Source organism: Alexandromys fortis, unplaced genomic scaffold (genome assembly GCF_014885135.2).
Source record: "Alexandromys fortis isolate MF-2015 unplaced genomic scaffold, M_Fortis_MF-2015_v1.1 scaffold_152, whole genome shotgun sequence".
In the NCBI taxonomy this organism is placed as follows: Eukaryota; Metazoa; Chordata; class Mammalia; order Rodentia; family Cricetidae; genus Alexandromys; species Alexandromys fortis.
In genome coordinates, this window is record NW_026068045.1 from 2232013 (window position 1) to 2247774 (window position 15762).

Below are 15762 nucleotides of genomic sequence, written 5' to 3' on the forward strand. Positions count from 1 at the left end.
CCTCCTCTCCTAACCCCCTCTCTTCACCCCCTCTACACACCCCTCTCCTCACCTCCTAACCCCCTCTCCTCACCTCCTCTCCTCACCTCCTCTGGGAAACACAATGTGTTCACATTCTTAATTTTCCCCTCACACAGTCTAGGCTAGAACTTTCTTCCTTTCTTTTTGGTTTTTCTCTGTAGCTTTGAAGCCTGTCCTGGAACTAGCTCTGTTTGTTTGATTATTATGTATACAATATTCTGTCTATTTGCTTGAACGCCAGAAGAGGGCATCAGACCTCATTAGAGATGGTTGTGAAGTACCATGTGGTTGCTGGGAATTGAACTCAGGACCTTTGGAAGAGTAGGCAATGCTCTTAACCACTGAGCCATCTCTCCAGCCCCGGAACTAGCTCTTGTAGACCAGGCTGGCCTTGAACTCACAGAGGTCCACCTGCCTCTGCCTCCCTAGTGCTGGGATTAAAGGCCTGTGCCACCACTTAGCTAGGCTAGAGCTTTCTAAGAACAGATAGGGCAGTACTATTTTTTAAAATAACCTATTTATTCTTATTTTATGTACAATGGTGTTTTGCTTGCATGTGTGTCTGAGTGAGGGTGTCAGGGCCCCTAGACCTGGAGTTACAGACAGTTGTGAGCTGCCAGGTGGGAATTGAGCCCAGATCCTCTGGAAGGTCAGTCAGTACTCATAACTGCTGAGCCATCTCTCCAGCTCTGGGCAGCACTCTTTACACCAGTTCTTGACATGTTTTCATACCGGGTCTTAGTGTGCAACCTTGTGGAGACTAGTACATCTGGAACTCACAGACCCATCTGCCTCTGCTATCATGCCCGGACTCCATTGTTTATTTACAGGTCTGTGTCCTCTCCCATTCAATCCTCAGAACCTCAGACTGAAGTTCTCGGGAAAAAGAAACTTGTGCTGGGTACAGTGCTGGGCTCATAGTGAAAGTCAGTAAATGCTTGGTGCAAATGACCCGGAAATGTCTCCCTGGGAAGGAAATTAAATTGCTTTTCCAAATCTTCATGCACGCGCGTGCCTGTGCACGTGCGCGCGCACACCCACACCCACACACCTTTTCAAATAGGTCTTTTTATGTGGCCCTGGCTATCTTTGAACTCATGCAGATCATGCTAGTCTTGAACTCTTGGAGATCTGCCTGCCTCTGTTTCTAGAGTGCTGGAATTAAAGGTGTGAGCCATCAGGCCTGGCTCCCTTTTTACATAGGGAATTTCTTAACTATTTCTGGCTAATTACTCTAATCTCCAGTTACTATTCTCTGATTTTCCTTAACTTTAATATGCTTATTAACCGAGAATTGTTTTCCTTCCGAATTCTCCTTTCTGGCAATTTCCAAACTCCTTTATATATAGTGTTTTTGTCTCCTTTTTTATTTTTTATGGTTTTAAATATTTTTATGGTTTATTTAACTTTATTTTATGTGCATGGGTGTGAAATGTCAGATCCCCTGCAACTGGATCTTCAGACAGTTGTGAGCTGCCATGTGGTTGCTGGGAATTGAACCCTGGTCCTCTAGAAGAGCAGTCAGTACTCTTAACCACTGAGCCATCTCTCCAGCCCCTTCTCCTTCCTGTTTTTTTTTTAAATACATATTTATTTTTTATGTGCCTGGGTATTTTGGCTTGCATGTATATCTGAATACTACATGCAATGCCTGAAGAAGCCTGAAGAGTGTTCAGTGTACAGGAACTGGAGTTAACAAGGCTGATTTGAGCTACTATGTGTGTGCTAGAGAGGCAGCCAGTGCTCTTAACTGCTGAGCTATCTCTCCAGCTCCTCGGATAGATTAGATAGCTAGATAAGTAAATAGTTTGTTTTTAGACAGTCTAAAGTATCACTAGAATAGCTTCAAACTCATTACATAGCCAAAGATAGATACCACCCCCCAAGCTGGGCGGTGGTGGCGCACGCCTTTAATCCCAGCACTCGGGAGGCAGAGGCAGGCGGATCTCTGTGAGTTCGAGACCAGCCTGGTCTACAGAGCTAGTTCCAGGACAGGCCCCAAAGCCACAGAGAAACCCTGTCTCGAAAAAAACAAAAAAAAAAAAAAAAAAAAAAAAAAAAGATACCACCCCCCTGCTCCTCCCAAGACAGGGTTTCTCTGTAGCTTTGGACCCTGTCCTGGAACTAGCTCTTGTAGACCAGGCTGGCCTCTGCCTCCCTCCCGAGTGCTTGGATTAAAAGAGTGCACCACTACTGCCTGGCTGCCAAAGATAACCTTGAGCCCCTGATTCTCCTGCCTCTACTTCCCAAGTCCTGGGATTGATCATGCGTAAATTGTCCGTGTGGCTCTCCAGCCAGGGCATCCTGGATAATACAACTACTCCGTCAACTGACCCACACCCTAAGCTAGTTTGTTGTTGAGTCAATCTCACACTGGCCTTGAAGTTTTTCAAATCCTCCTGCCTCTGTCTAAGAGCTGGCATTATGGGTATTAGCCACTTAGCTTCTTGTTCTTTTTTAATATTTAGTAAACTGGGGCTGGAGAGATGGCTCAGTGGTTAGGAGTTTGAGCTGCTTTTCTGGAGAACCTCTCACCCACATCGGACAGTTCACAACTGCCTAGAATTCCAGGTCCAGGGCATCTGATGCTCTCTTCTGACCACCATGACTACCTGCACTGACATGCATATACCCCGCTACAGACAAATAATTTTTTTTAATTTTGTTTATTTATTATGTATACAATATTCTGTCAGTGTGTATGCCTGCAGGCCAGAAGAGGGCACCAGACCTCATTACAGATGGTTATGAGTCACCATGTGGTTACTGGAATTTGAACTCAGGACCTTTGGAAGAGCAGGCAATGCTCTTAACCGCTGAGCCATCTCTCCAGCCCCGACAAATAATTTTTTACATAATAAATTTATTTAATTTTTTATTGATATTTATTGAGTTCTACATTTTTCTCTGCTCCCCTCCCTGCCTCTCCCCTCCCCACTTCAATCCTTCCCCAAGGTCCCCATGCTCCCAATTTACTCAGCTCTTGTACAGACAAATAATTTAAGGTAAATCTAAAAACACAGAGAGAAGATTCAATAAATTTTCACTTAATATAAATTGGCTAAAACATCATGGTTCCCCATTCTGGTCCCCAATTCTCCCCTTCTTGCCTGGCCATGCAACTGCCCCAAACATAAATGACTTTTGTGCAGGACAATGCAGGACCTCTCCTTGCTGGCCTTGAGCAGCAGGAGGATGTATTTTCAAGCTATGTTTGAAGAATCTGACTTCATAAAGCCTCACTGGAGTCGTTTGCCTAAGTGATACAATGTAATTAGCATTCCTTTCCTTAAACCTCCAATATTAAATAAGCCACAAATGTCTTCAAGTGAAGAGCAAGGAGGAGGCATGGGGAAGGACGAGTACAGGGCAACAAACACGTGACACGCTCCTAGTGCCACCCGACCCGAAACCACAGGCGCTCCCAGAGCTTCGCGGGCTCCCGCGGGTGCCGGTGAAGCCCAGGCGTACTCCGAAAAGGGCCGGGTGTGCGAGGGCGGAGCCCATCAGAGCCTGGGAAGTGACGCAGGACGTGCGTGCGTACGTGCGTGCGTGCGCGCTCGCTCACGGCAGCGGCGGCGGAGCGGAGAGGCCAGAGCCGGAGACCGAGCTGGGATCGGGCCCCGGGCGGGGGCGGTGCGAGAGGCGCCGAGCGGATCCTGGGGGCGGGGACGGAGCCCGGGCGGGCGGGACTGGAGCAGAGCCCGGGAACGGGGCGGGAGGTCCCAGGGCCCCGGGTTGGGGGGTGGAGCCGCACTTCGTCGCCGCGGGGGTGCCGGGACTCCGGCCGCAGTGCCGCCGCCATCACGGACTTCCTGTGGGACAAGCGCACGGGCCTCGCCGCCAGAACGGTGAGCGCGCGGGCTGACGGACCTTGGGGCCTCGGAAAGATGGCTACCACCAGACGGGCGGCGACGGGATGAGGCGAAATTAGGAATGTTGGGCTCTGGAAGTAGCTGAGTAGTAGCGCGATTAGAGGGAGGGAGGCCGACCGCTCCGGTGTAGCGACGAAACCTATAGTAAACTTGGAGGGAGCCGTAGAAGTGATGAGGTAGGGACAGGAGCGGTCCCAGTCGTGCAGAAGTTGGCCCAAGGGTTTCATTGGAACCGAGAAGTGTTGCTTGAAGTGTATAGGAAGAGTTTGACTCCAGGGAATTACCAGCGTTTTCTGTGTAAGAAAGAGGGAAGCAAGATTTAGGAGTTGAGAAAGTAGATTGGATTGACTTTTCTAGGAAGGACCCAAGTGACTTTGTAGACAGGGTGTCCGAAGTGAGATGGCATTTATGTTAATTAAGTTAGTCAAGATTGAGTTGCCTGGGAAAGGCTCCTGCTTCCATCTTCTTGTTTTGCCAGCCACTTTAGGTCACCTTTCTTAATTTAAGGAGGTTGGGAGGAAGTGGCCCAGAATGGCAACCAGATGTTGGAGTTAAACCTGCAAACCTCATGTTCTCGGTCCTGGGCCAAAACTCTACCTGAGATTCATTCTACTGAGCTTGTTCATTGCTTTTCTGGAGTGGAAGAGTGATTTTGCTCTGATTTTTTTTTTTCCCTGACCGAAAAATTACTTATGAACCTAAGCAGTCCAGTTTTATTTAGTGGAGGCCCAGTTATTAGTTATGTTAGTTCAAAACTAGTTATTAGGCTGGGGGTGTAGCTCAGTTGGTAGGATGGTTCTCACTAGCATGCTTGAAGCTCTGGGTTGATCTCCAGCTAGGTAAAGTCAGACGTGCCGGGGGCTGCTCTGTAAGTTCTTCTCTTGGAAGAGAAAGTAAGAGGGTCAGCTGTTCAAGGCCATCCTAGGTAGCACAACAAAATTGAGGACAAGCTGGGTGGTGGTGATCCCAGGGCTCAGGAGGCAGAGAGAGGCGGATCTCTGTGTGTTCAAGGCCAGCCTGGTCTACAATAGCTAGTTCCAGGACAGGCTCCAAAGCTATAGAGAAACCCTGTCTCGAAAAAAAAAAATTGAGGACAGCCTAGGATATGTTAGTCACACTTCACACACACACAAAGAAAAAAGGAAACAAGTGTGGTCTCATCTAAGACCAGAGACTAGGAAGATCTCTGAGTTCAAGTTCAGCCAGGTTTACATAAAAAGACCTTGTCTCAGGGGAGAAAAAAGAGTCAAGCTTGCTGGCACACACTTTTAATCTCAGCATTTGATAGGCAGAGGCAGGTGGCTCTCTTGAGTTCGAGGCCAGCCTGGCCCACACAGAGTTCCAGGAGGGCCAGCATTACCAAGAAACCCTGTCTTGAAATGTCGAAAGAGGAAAAGCCCAATTATTTTCTACCTAGTAAATACAGGGTGGTAGGGAAGATACAGATGGACAGCCACTTTGTGGTGCTGTTCACAGCTTTGTCAGAGGTCTGGACATTTATAGGACCACACCCTGGTCCCTGGAACTGGATTCCTGCCCTTGTACTCCTAACGGAGGAGTGCAGGAGGGGGAAGGCTTGTTGTTAATAACTAAAGCAGTTGTGTAAACTAAAGCTGTATTTTGTTTGCTTGTGAAGAACTCCGGAGGGTACAGCTGCATATAGATTGCAGCAGAGATGGACTGTGGCAGTATTTATCAGTCACATACTTGTCACCTGTCATGAACTGTGGCTCAGACCTGAAGGTCTTCATGGAGTCACATTTGAGGTAGAGCAATTGAATTTGACTTTCTCGACTTTTCAGCCAGAATTTGTAGGTGGTTGTGTAGTCTGTAAAGGAAAGTTGTAGACACAAAGACAGAGAAATCCGTGTACTAGAAAGCATAAGAAGGCAGCTTTGTATCTCCAAAAGTCTGCAGTCCCAGAGAATGTTTCTGAACACTCAGAATGATCCTTACCATTCTGCTTTTCCTTCCCTCCCAGATGCCTCATCCCCGAAGGTACCATTCCTCAGAGCGTGGTAGCCGGGGGAGTTATCACGAACACTATCGGAGCCGAAAGCATAAGCGAAGAAGAAGTCGCTCCTGGTCAAGTTCCAGTGACCGGACAAGGCGGCGGCGGAGGGAGGACAGCTATCACGTTCGGTCCCGAAGGTGAGCCCTCGGGAAGAGAGACTGATTCCAGGTCACAGGTTTATTCATTTATTTAATAAATGTTGATTGGTAAGTAACATGCTGAAGCCAGTGGGCAAAGTGGCCGAAGTGACTTGGGGCTAGGTCTGTACTTCTGTGGTAGAGCATGTACCTAACATGCATTTGGTCCTTGGTTCACTTCCTGGCATTACAAATATATATATATACTTCCAGTACTTGGGATGATGAGGCAGGATCAGTTCAAGGCTTCTTTGGACTTCATACTGAGTTTGAAGCCAGTGAAACTCTCAAAAAATTTTTTTGAAAGATGGTAGAGGAAGTACTTAGGGAGGGAAGCTGCACCCACCAGGTTTTGTTGGAATGGGTCTGGATGTATGTAATTAAGAAGAAACATACTTTTTTCCCCTTCTTAAATTTTATGTGAGTAAGTGTTTTGCCTCCATGTCTGTCTTACATTACATGTATCTCTGGTGCCTTCAGCACCAGAAGAAGGTAGGTGTGGAATCCCCTAGACCCGGAGTTATAGATGGTTGTGAACCTCCCTGTGGGCAATGGAAATTGAACCCAGGTCCTCTGTAAGAGCTGTCTCTTTAGCCCGCTTCCCACTGTCCCTGAGACAAGCTATCACTGTGTAGCCCTGGCTAGCCTAGAACTCACACAGATGTGCCTGCCTCCCCCACTGGAGCCCTGGGATTAGTGGTGTGTGCCACCCTGCCTGACTCACGGAGAGCCTTGTGCGAAAGGGACACCTAAGCTGGCCTGGTGGGACAGATGAGAATCAGTGGTTGAAATGTCTTCAGTGGTGAGAAGTGCATGCCATATACTAACAGCTAGAGAGCTGCTGAGCCAACATGAAAGTGAGGCCTGTGGGGTGGGGCTGGAGAGATGGCTCAGTGGTTAAGAGCACTGACTGTTTTTCAGAGGACCCGTGTTCAATTCCCAGCACCCATATGGCAGCTCTCTGCTGTCTAGAACTCCAGTTTCAGGAGACTTGACACTCTCACAGAGACATTCATGCAGGCAAAACACCAATGCACATAAAATAAAAATAAATTAAAAAAAAATAATTCCGTGGTATGGAGAGGAGTGGGTTGGGTTAGAGCAAGGCCACATTTCATCTGGAAACTTTAGAGAGCAAGCAGGTTTTGGGTTCTGTGTCATTGGACAGGAGGAGCCCCAGAGGATGTCTGCAGGTGCTTCCTCATGTTACTCCTATGGTTCTTCTTTTCCTAAGATAGGACCTTGTCGCATGGTGTGACAGGAAATGTGGCCTGGACCTTACGGGTGTTTGTTATCCAACAGCAGCTATGATGATCACTCATCTGATCGGCGGGTTTATGATCGTCGGTACTGCGGCAGCTACAGACGCAATGACTATAGCCGGGATCGAGCAGAGGCCTACTATGACACAGACTTTCGGCATTCCTATGAGTACCATCGGGAAAACAGCAGTTACCGAAGCCAGCGCAGCAGCCGGAGGAAGCACAGGCGGCGGAGGAGACGTAGCCGCACATTCAGCCGCTCATCTTCAGTGAGTGCCAGCCTGGACCTTTACTCTCTATTCTTTTTCAGTCCCTCAGGGACCCTGGTAATTAAAGTCCCCTTATTCTCACTCATGCTTTGAAGCATGAGCATTGGAGTGGGTACTGAGTGTGCCTATCCTCTTGGGAGCTCTGCGACTCTCAAGGGGCCCCAGATTTACTTTGGAGAGAGAAGGGCATGAGACATTTATGCCCTAAGTGATAAGTTGAGCTTGTGTTGGGAGCAGCTACTCTGCCCAGAGGCCTCTATTTTTTATGAGGGCCTTTGTTTTTTAAGGCCTCTATCTCCCAAGCCCTGGGCTCTGTGGCCCCTCAGGCGAGTTTGGGTTGGGGGGCAGGGGAAGACTGCATCTGCCTAGAAGGGTGCTTCATAGAGCATGGGGTTGTGGGTAACACTGGCAACATCATCAACATTTTCTGCTCTACCCGTGCCTTCTTCCTGTCCTGATTTGGGTTTGGGGACTTGAGATTATGCGCCGCTCTCTCTTCTCACACCAATCCGCCTTACCGCATCTGACGTGTTCCCTTCCACTGTCCCCCATCATCGTCTGTCCCCCCTGGCTGGGCGCCTGTGACCGGTGACCCCTCCACCACCCACCCCGACTCCCTTCGGCCCCCGATCCGACACCTGGCTTGCTCCGACCCCCCCCACCCCCCGACAGCAGCCCAGCAGCCGGAGAGCCAAGAGTGTAGAGGACGACGCTGAGGGCCACCTCATCTACCACGTCGGGGACTGGCTACAAGAGCGATGTACAAGCCAAATCGTAACAATCCTATAGCCTGTAATGGTCCCATAGTCATCTTAACGTCCCATGCCAACCCAAGTCACAGCCTCTTTTGCCTTTTCTCAGTGGTGTTGCTCATCTGGGTGGTTTGAGTTGCTGTTGAGAATTGACTGTTGTCCGCTCCCAGCTCTCATGGCCCCTGGGTTAAAGGTGGTGGGAGTCACACAGGGGTTTTCTTCCCCTGCAGCCATCTGTGTCTGTTCCCCCTTCCTTCATCTCCTCACCCCAGGCTGCTGTGCCCTATTTCCTTCCAGCTCATCTCATTCCCCCTTTTCTCCCTCCCTCTCCCCGACCCTGCTTTCTTTCGTTTCAGATGAAATTGTAAGCACCTTAGGAGAAGGGACCTTTGGCCGCGTGGTGCAGTGTGTGGACCATCGCAGGTAACCACTGGCCTGCTGCTTGCTCCACATCTGTTAGGCATGGAAGATTATGAGGGCATCAAATTGTTGGTAGTTTAGACAGACAGAATTTCTTAGTATTTACACTGACCCAGTCAGTCTGAGATGTCCTTGAACCCAACAGACGCCTCCCCTGTTGACCTACAGGGGTGGAGCAAGAGTTGCCCTGAAGATCATTAAGAATGTGGAGAAGTACAAGGAAGCAGCCCGACTAGAGATTAACGTGCTAGAGAAGATCAATGAGAAAGACCCCGACAGCAAGAAGTAAGCAAGCAAAGGCGTGTGTGTGGAGCTAAGGGCTCCACCTCCGGAAGGAAGGAAGACTCCAGACAGGGCTAGGCAGGCAGGAGAATATAGACCTTCATGTCCGTCCGTCCGTCCGTCCGTCCGTCCTTCCTTCCTTCCTTCCTTCCTTCCTTCCTTCCTTCCTTCCTTCCTTCCTTCCTTCCTTCCTTCCTTTCTTTCTGACATGGTTTTTCTGTGTGATTCTTGCTGGCCTCAAACCTCCTTACAGAACAGGCTGGTCTTGAGCTTGCAGAAATCCTCCTGCCTCTGCCTCCTGAGTGCTGAGATTAAAGACGTGTGCCACCACACCCAACCCATTCAATTTTTGATCATATAAGAGTAGGAAACCAGCAGTATGGGTCTGTGACATTCTTTAATCCCCCGCTTGTCTTTATCACATTTAGATTGCTCTGCAATCTGGGCATGCCCCTGGCAGTGATGAACATCACTATTGATGATCCTAGCCACTTGGAAGAGAGGAAAAGACAGATTGGGAGCGTAAAGCCTGGCTGGGCTACAGAGCAAGCCTGAGAATTTAGTAAGACCTTTTCCCACAAATGAAAAAGGTGCTGGAGGTGTAACCCAGGGATGGAGTGCCAGCCAACTATCTTACAGAGTCTTAAATTCAAACCCCAATACAACATACAGACACAAAATTTGTTCAGGAAACTGAGGCAGGAGACTCAGATGTTTGAGACTAGTGCTAGAGAGGTCACTCAGTAGTTAAGAGTGTATGCTGCCGTTGGGTAGGACCGGAGTTTAGTTTCCAGTACCCATATAGAAACTCAAAATAATTTACAGGAGCCAGGCAGTGGTGGCACAGGATTTAATCCCAGCAGAGGCAAAGGCTGGCAGATCTCAGTTCACAGCCAGCCTGGCCTACAGAGTGAGTTCCAGGACAGCCAAGGCCATACAGAGAAGCCCTGTCTCAAAAAACAAAACAAAACATAGATCTAAGGAAATCTAGCATCTCTGGCTTCCTCAGAAATCTGCAGTCTCGTGCCCATAACTCACACCTAATTACAAATAACATTTTTAAATGCAGTGGGATAGAGTAGGAGACCCTTAGTGGTCCTGAGTGCTAACTGAAAAGTAGCAGGCTCTAGACCTTCGTTGAGACTGTGGGCATCTATGTGGTCCACACAGTTCATAGACAAGGCATTGCATAAACTTATGATGCAAAGGCTTGGTTGTTTTGTTTGTTTTTTGGGCAGTATCTCATTGTAGCCCAGGCTAGCTTCTACTCAGTTTTGTAGCCAAAGGCAAGGATAACTTTGATTCTTAATCCTCTTGCCTTTATTATAGAAGTGTACCACCACACCTAGTTTTATGTGATATCGAGTATTAAACTTCTGTGCATGCTGGACTATATCATTTATATATGATTTAACCAAACAGTAAATGTAACCTTGGGCAGCACAGTGCTGATATGAAATGTCTGGCATTAGAGCTGGGATACATGGCATATTAATTTGAGACCAGGGTGGGCTATCTACGAATTTCTAGGTCAGATTGGGCTACAGTGAGATCCAGACTTAACTGAGAATCCAGAGTGTTTGGAATTTGGTGTTAATAGCTCTTCAACAAATAGGGGTAGGGGAGCTCATTTGTTTATTTGACACAGGGTCTAACTACATACCCCAAGCTGTCTTCAAATTCATGGTGATCCTCCTGCCTCTGAGTTCCTGAGTGCTCTGACAGCAGGAGTGCATCACCACACCTCGCTTAAAAAAATAGGGTTTTTTTTCCTTGAGGGTTGGGATTGATCATGAGTTCTTGCATAATAGGCAAGTTCTGTCTTCTGAATTTCAGCCCCAATCCAGCCAAGAAGTTTTGAACTACTTAAAATTATATAAAAATATGTTTGGGAGTTTGGCAGGTAGAGGTTTTTGTTTTGTTTTGTTTTTTTAAGTGACAGGGCATCACTTAAAAATGTGCAGGCAAACCTCAAACTCATTCTGCAGTTGAGGATGACCTTGATCTTATGATTCTCCTGCCTCCACCTCCCCAGGGCTGAAACTGCAGGTTCATGTCAACATAACTGTTAAATATAATGCTGCAGGTGGAACCTTGGGTCTTGTGCATGCCAAGTAGGCGCTCTACCAAGTGAGCGACATTCCTAGCCTTTGTTAGTGATATTAACTGGCATGTTTTTATACAACTGGAATCAACAACCGAGCAGTCCTTCCTTTTGGTGGGGTGGTGGGCTATTGGGATCATATTAGATATCCAACTTCCCCTATCTTTTCTCAGCCTCTGTGTCCAGATGTTTGACTGGTTTGACTACCATGGCCACATGTGTATCTCCTTTGAGCTTCTGGGCCTTAGCACCTTCGATTTCCTCAAAGACAACAACTACCTGCCCTACCCCATCCACCAAGTGCGCCACATGGCCTTCCAGCTCTGCCAGGCCGTCAAGTGTGAGTGGGGTGGGCTGAGGTGGACTCTGGGCAGCGCTTCCTTCTATCAGACTTGGTCTGTATACTTGAGTGCTAGGCAAGCCCCTAACCAGTCAGTGTACCTGCACACCTGCGACTGTCTGACGTCTCTCCTGACGTAACTCCTTGACTGATGCCTTTCCCATCACTGGTTGCTCTCACTCCACACTCACAGCACAGCCCTTAGTGTCTTTTTCTCCCTTCTTTCTTGGAGAAGTGCTGGACAGCAGCACAGAAGTCCTCTTGCTGGAGTCTTAGGTTTGTGTAATGGCGCTCTTCACTCACACAGAGCACACGGGAGAAGACTGAATCATTCATCTGAGGTACCAGCCTCGGAGTGCAGAGTAACTGTTCCTCTGCGTCTTCACAGTGACACAGTTTGGGTTTGTTTGTTTTGGTTTAGTTTTGGTTTTTCGAGACAGGATTTCTCTAACTTTGGAGCCTGTCCTAGAACTAGCTGTTGAACCAGGCTGGCCTCAAACTCAGAGAGATCCGCATCTCTCTGCCTCCCAAGTGCTGGGATTAAAGGCGTGCACTGCCACCGCCCGGCAGTGATGCAGTTTTAATGAATTGAGTTTGCAGAATGTCTGATACTTACATAGATCAAAGTCAAGACCAAATAAAAACTCCCACTTGTAGCACACACTGCTTTCCATCAGATGAACTGTATATTTTATATTACTCAGATAAAGCTCAGACCAGGCATATCATTTAGTTGCAGAGCGGAAAGTAATCCCAGTGGAGTCTGGGCCTGCCTCCAGCTTTGTCCTTGGTACTCATTCAGGGGTCAGCTGCTGCAGTTAGCACTAGCCACCTGGATCAAGCCTGATCTAGCCTTCTCCCCTGCAGTCCTCCATGATAACAAGTTGACACACACGGACCTCAAACCTGAAAATATTCTCTTTGTGAATTCAGACTACGAACTCACCTACAACCTAGAGAAGGTAAGATGGACAAGGGCCACCCTCTGTCCAAAGGGGCAGACAACTAGGCCAGTTGGCTTTTGGTTAGCTGTGTTCTTCCTTTGACCAATTTCTCCCTGTCTGGCTTCAGCTGGGTAAAACCAGTGTACCCCAATAAATGTAAAGGGAACAGTTTAAGGAGACTTAAATTGAAGGACAATTTGGAACGTTTTCTGATAGGATGGAAGAGGCCGTGCTCTTTCTTGCAGATGAGCATTTCTGTGTAGTAGGAGAACAACTTGCCGGACAGCTTGAGTCTCAGTGCTAAAGGGCCTCCTCACTGGTTTTTGGTTTTTGTTGTTTTGTTTTTAGGTAGATTTTATTTATTATGTATAGTGTTCTGCCTGCAGGTAGACATGCCGGCCAGAAGAGGGCACCAGATCTCATTACAGATGGTTGTGAGCTGCCATGTGGTTGCTGGGAATTGAACTCAGGACCTCTGGAAGAGCAGCCAGTGCTCTTAATCACTGAGCCAACTCTCTAGCCCACTCCTTACTTTCTGCTACAAATTACAGATTTCCAAAACAGCACACCAGACACTTTAGTCGTTGAGGACTTAAGAGACTTCCATATTATTCCACAATTATTTCTTTAGTCTTCTTCCTTTCCTATTCTTGAAGTACTGCTGTAAGAGCTGGTGTGGTGGCACAAGCCGGTAGTCCCAGCACTTGGGAGGCTCTGAGGCACGAGGATTGCTGCAGGTTCAAAGCCTGACATGGCACATAGTGAAATCCTGTTTCAACATTCAATAACAAAATACCAGTAGCCAGATTTCCCTGGGTATATGGGAAAGGCTACATTTTTCAGACTCAAAAGCTCCTTAGTCTGTGAATCTCAGTCTGACAGAGATTCATTCCCGTCTGCTTTGCTCCTAGAAGCGAGACGAGCGCAGTGTGAAGAGCACAGCTGTGCGAGTGGTAGACTTCGGCAGTGCCACCTTTGACCATGAACACCATAGCACCATTGTCTCCACTCGCCATTACCGGGCCCCAGAGGTCATCCTTGGTAAGGGAGCTCAGGGCTGCCCAGTGTGTGAGGTGATGTAAGGGTAGAGTGTCCTAAGCAACTTAATACCTCTTGCTCCTCACCACACAGAGTTGGGCTGGGCACAGCCTTGTGATGTGTGGAGCATAGGCTGTATCATCTTTGAGTACTACGTTGGCTTCACCCTCTTCCAGGTAAGTGGTGGGGATATTACTGGGACACCTGGCATTCTTCTGCCCATTTTCTTGATCTGCTGAGGACATACTTACGCAGCCCTCCACATTGCCCATCTGGCAACTAGTCCCCAGCATTCCTTCCTAGTGCCATAATTAGTTCTATCTTTGTTTCCCAGACCCATGACAACAGAGAGCATCTAACCATGATGGAAAGGATCTTGGGTCCTATCCCTTCTCGGATGATCCGAAAGACAAGGTGAACCTTGAGCAGGAGGGGCTGCCCTTTTCTCTCCATGGAGTTTGTCTGTTGCACATAATTTTCTTCTCTCGTTGATGCCCCCGAACCCCTACGTTCTTTCACATGGTTAAACAAGGGAAAGCATTTTATAAAAGGGGAACCTTCTGATGCAAAAACTTCCCCTTCCCCTCTAGAAAACAGAAATATTTTTATCGGGGTCGCCTGGATTGGGATGAGAACACATCAGCTGGGCGCTACGTGCGTGAAAACTGCAAACCACTGCGGGTGAGCCCGGAGAGGGGTTTATGTTGTCCACACTCCAAAGGTTGCTTCCTTCTTAGGGTGGTCTGCCCCTGGAATGCACTTTATAAGCAGGAGGTTAGGACAGGGAGTATGGAAAACTGAAAGAAGATTTGGTCAACAATGGACAGAGAAGGGAGGAGGTTAGATAGCCTAACTTTGAGACATCCACAAGCCATAGCCATGTCCTGGATTCTTTAGGTTAGACAGAAAAAGAATAAGCCAGCTTTGAAGAGCTTATGCTTTAATGTGGAACTCGTGGAGTTGACGAGGATATGCAGTAAAACTTTGAACGACACTGTGCTAGTAGGAATGTACGTTGGTCACAGTGTGATTGTGGTGAGGTAGCATTCAAATCGCATGCAAACTGAGTCTTGGTTCTTTTTCCCAAAGGAAAGGTAGGGCTGTGAGGGAGGCAGAGAGCTAGGGATGGTGGCACAGGCTTACAATTCCAGCACTTGGGGTGCTGAGGCAGCTGCAGTGCATAGTTCCAGAACAGCTGGGCTCTGTAGAGATCTTATCTCACAGGGAGAATGGAAAGGAAAGAAAAATGATAGAAGTTTGTCAGGCAGCCCACTTTACCTTCTTCCTGCCCTCCACCAGCGATATCTGACCTCAGAGGCAGAGGAACACCACCAGCTCTTCGATCTGATTGAAAGCATGCTAGAGTATGAACCTGCTAAGCGACTGACCTTAGGTGAAGCCCTCCAGCACCCTTTCTTCGCCTGCCTTCGGACTGAGCCACCCAACACCAAGTTGTGGGACTCCAGTCGGGATATCAGTCGGTGACAATGAGGCTTTGGACCCTCCTGCTTCTTGTGTAGCAGTGGGTGTCCAGTCCAGGACACTGGTGCTTTTTTATACAAGAGAACAGAGCCAGAACTCAGCCCTCTCCTGCCTTTGGCTCCTTTATACCTGTAAATATGTGAAATAGTGTATATATGACAGAACTTGTACCTGTCACCTCAACTCCTGCCTTGTATATACTGCTCTTTACTCTGCCAACCGCATCTGCCTCTCATGTGGAGTTGATGTAGGGCAGAGTGAGGGAACCAGGTGGTGTCTACCCCATGTTTTATAAGGGATTTTGTACAGTCTTTGTGAAATAAATGCTTCATCTGACCCCCATCCCTGGAATTTGAGGATCAAAGGTATTGGGGTAAAAGGGTGAAACAATTGGTAGCTATTCTGAATTTGGGTACAAAGGCAGATCTTTGCCTTCCCAAATTAGACCCAAGACTATTAATTTAAATGCACTTTCTTTTCGAAGGTAGTAAAGATTAAAACAGATGCAATCAGATAGAAGTTGTGTGATCTGGAGTAGTTACTGTTGGGAAATAGCTTTGACCCTGTAAATAAGTGGGCATGTGACGGTAGCCATGAGGCTGTCCCCTCTAGTAGAGCCAGAAACCCATATAGAAAACAGCCTTCCAAGGGCGGTGGTAGCCCACGCCTTTAATCCCAGCACAGAGAAAGGCGGATCTCTGTGAGGCCAGCCTGGTCTACAAGAGCTAGTTACAGGACAGGCTCCAAAGCTACCGAGAAACCCTGTTTCGAAAAACAAAAGAAAACAGTCTCCATCCATTGTCCAGTGCAAAAACTTCCCAT

At 47.9% G+C, this 15762-nt stretch overlaps 1 protein-coding gene across 5 annotated transcripts; it reads left to right on the plus strand.

Moving 5' to 3' along the window:
• The first annotated feature begins 3731 nt into the window (after positions 1-3731).
• Positions 3732-15282, plus strand: Clk2 (CDC like kinase 2). 5 transcript variants are annotated; one of them, XM_050166395.1, is made up of 13 exons: positions 3732-3872; positions 5878-6047; positions 7350-7578; positions 8251-8338; positions 8687-8753; positions 8919-9035; positions 11310-11476; positions 12344-12438; positions 13332-13461; positions 13552-13634; positions 13793-13872; positions 14049-14139; positions 14758-15282. In XM_050166395.1, exons 2-13 carry the CDS (start codon positions 5878-5880, stop codon positions 14941-14943), a joined length of 1503 nt encoding a protein of 500 aa, XP_050022352.1. In that variant the 5' UTR covers positions 3732-3872; the 3' UTR covers positions 14944-15282. The 5 variants fall into 5 exon arrangements, with proteins under 5 accessions (XP_050022352.1, XP_050022353.1, XP_050022354.1 ...); XM_050166396.1 differs by having other exon boundaries at positions 8254-8338; XM_050166397.1 differs by having other exon boundaries at positions 7353-7578.
• Positions 15283-15762: the final 480 nt, after the last annotated feature.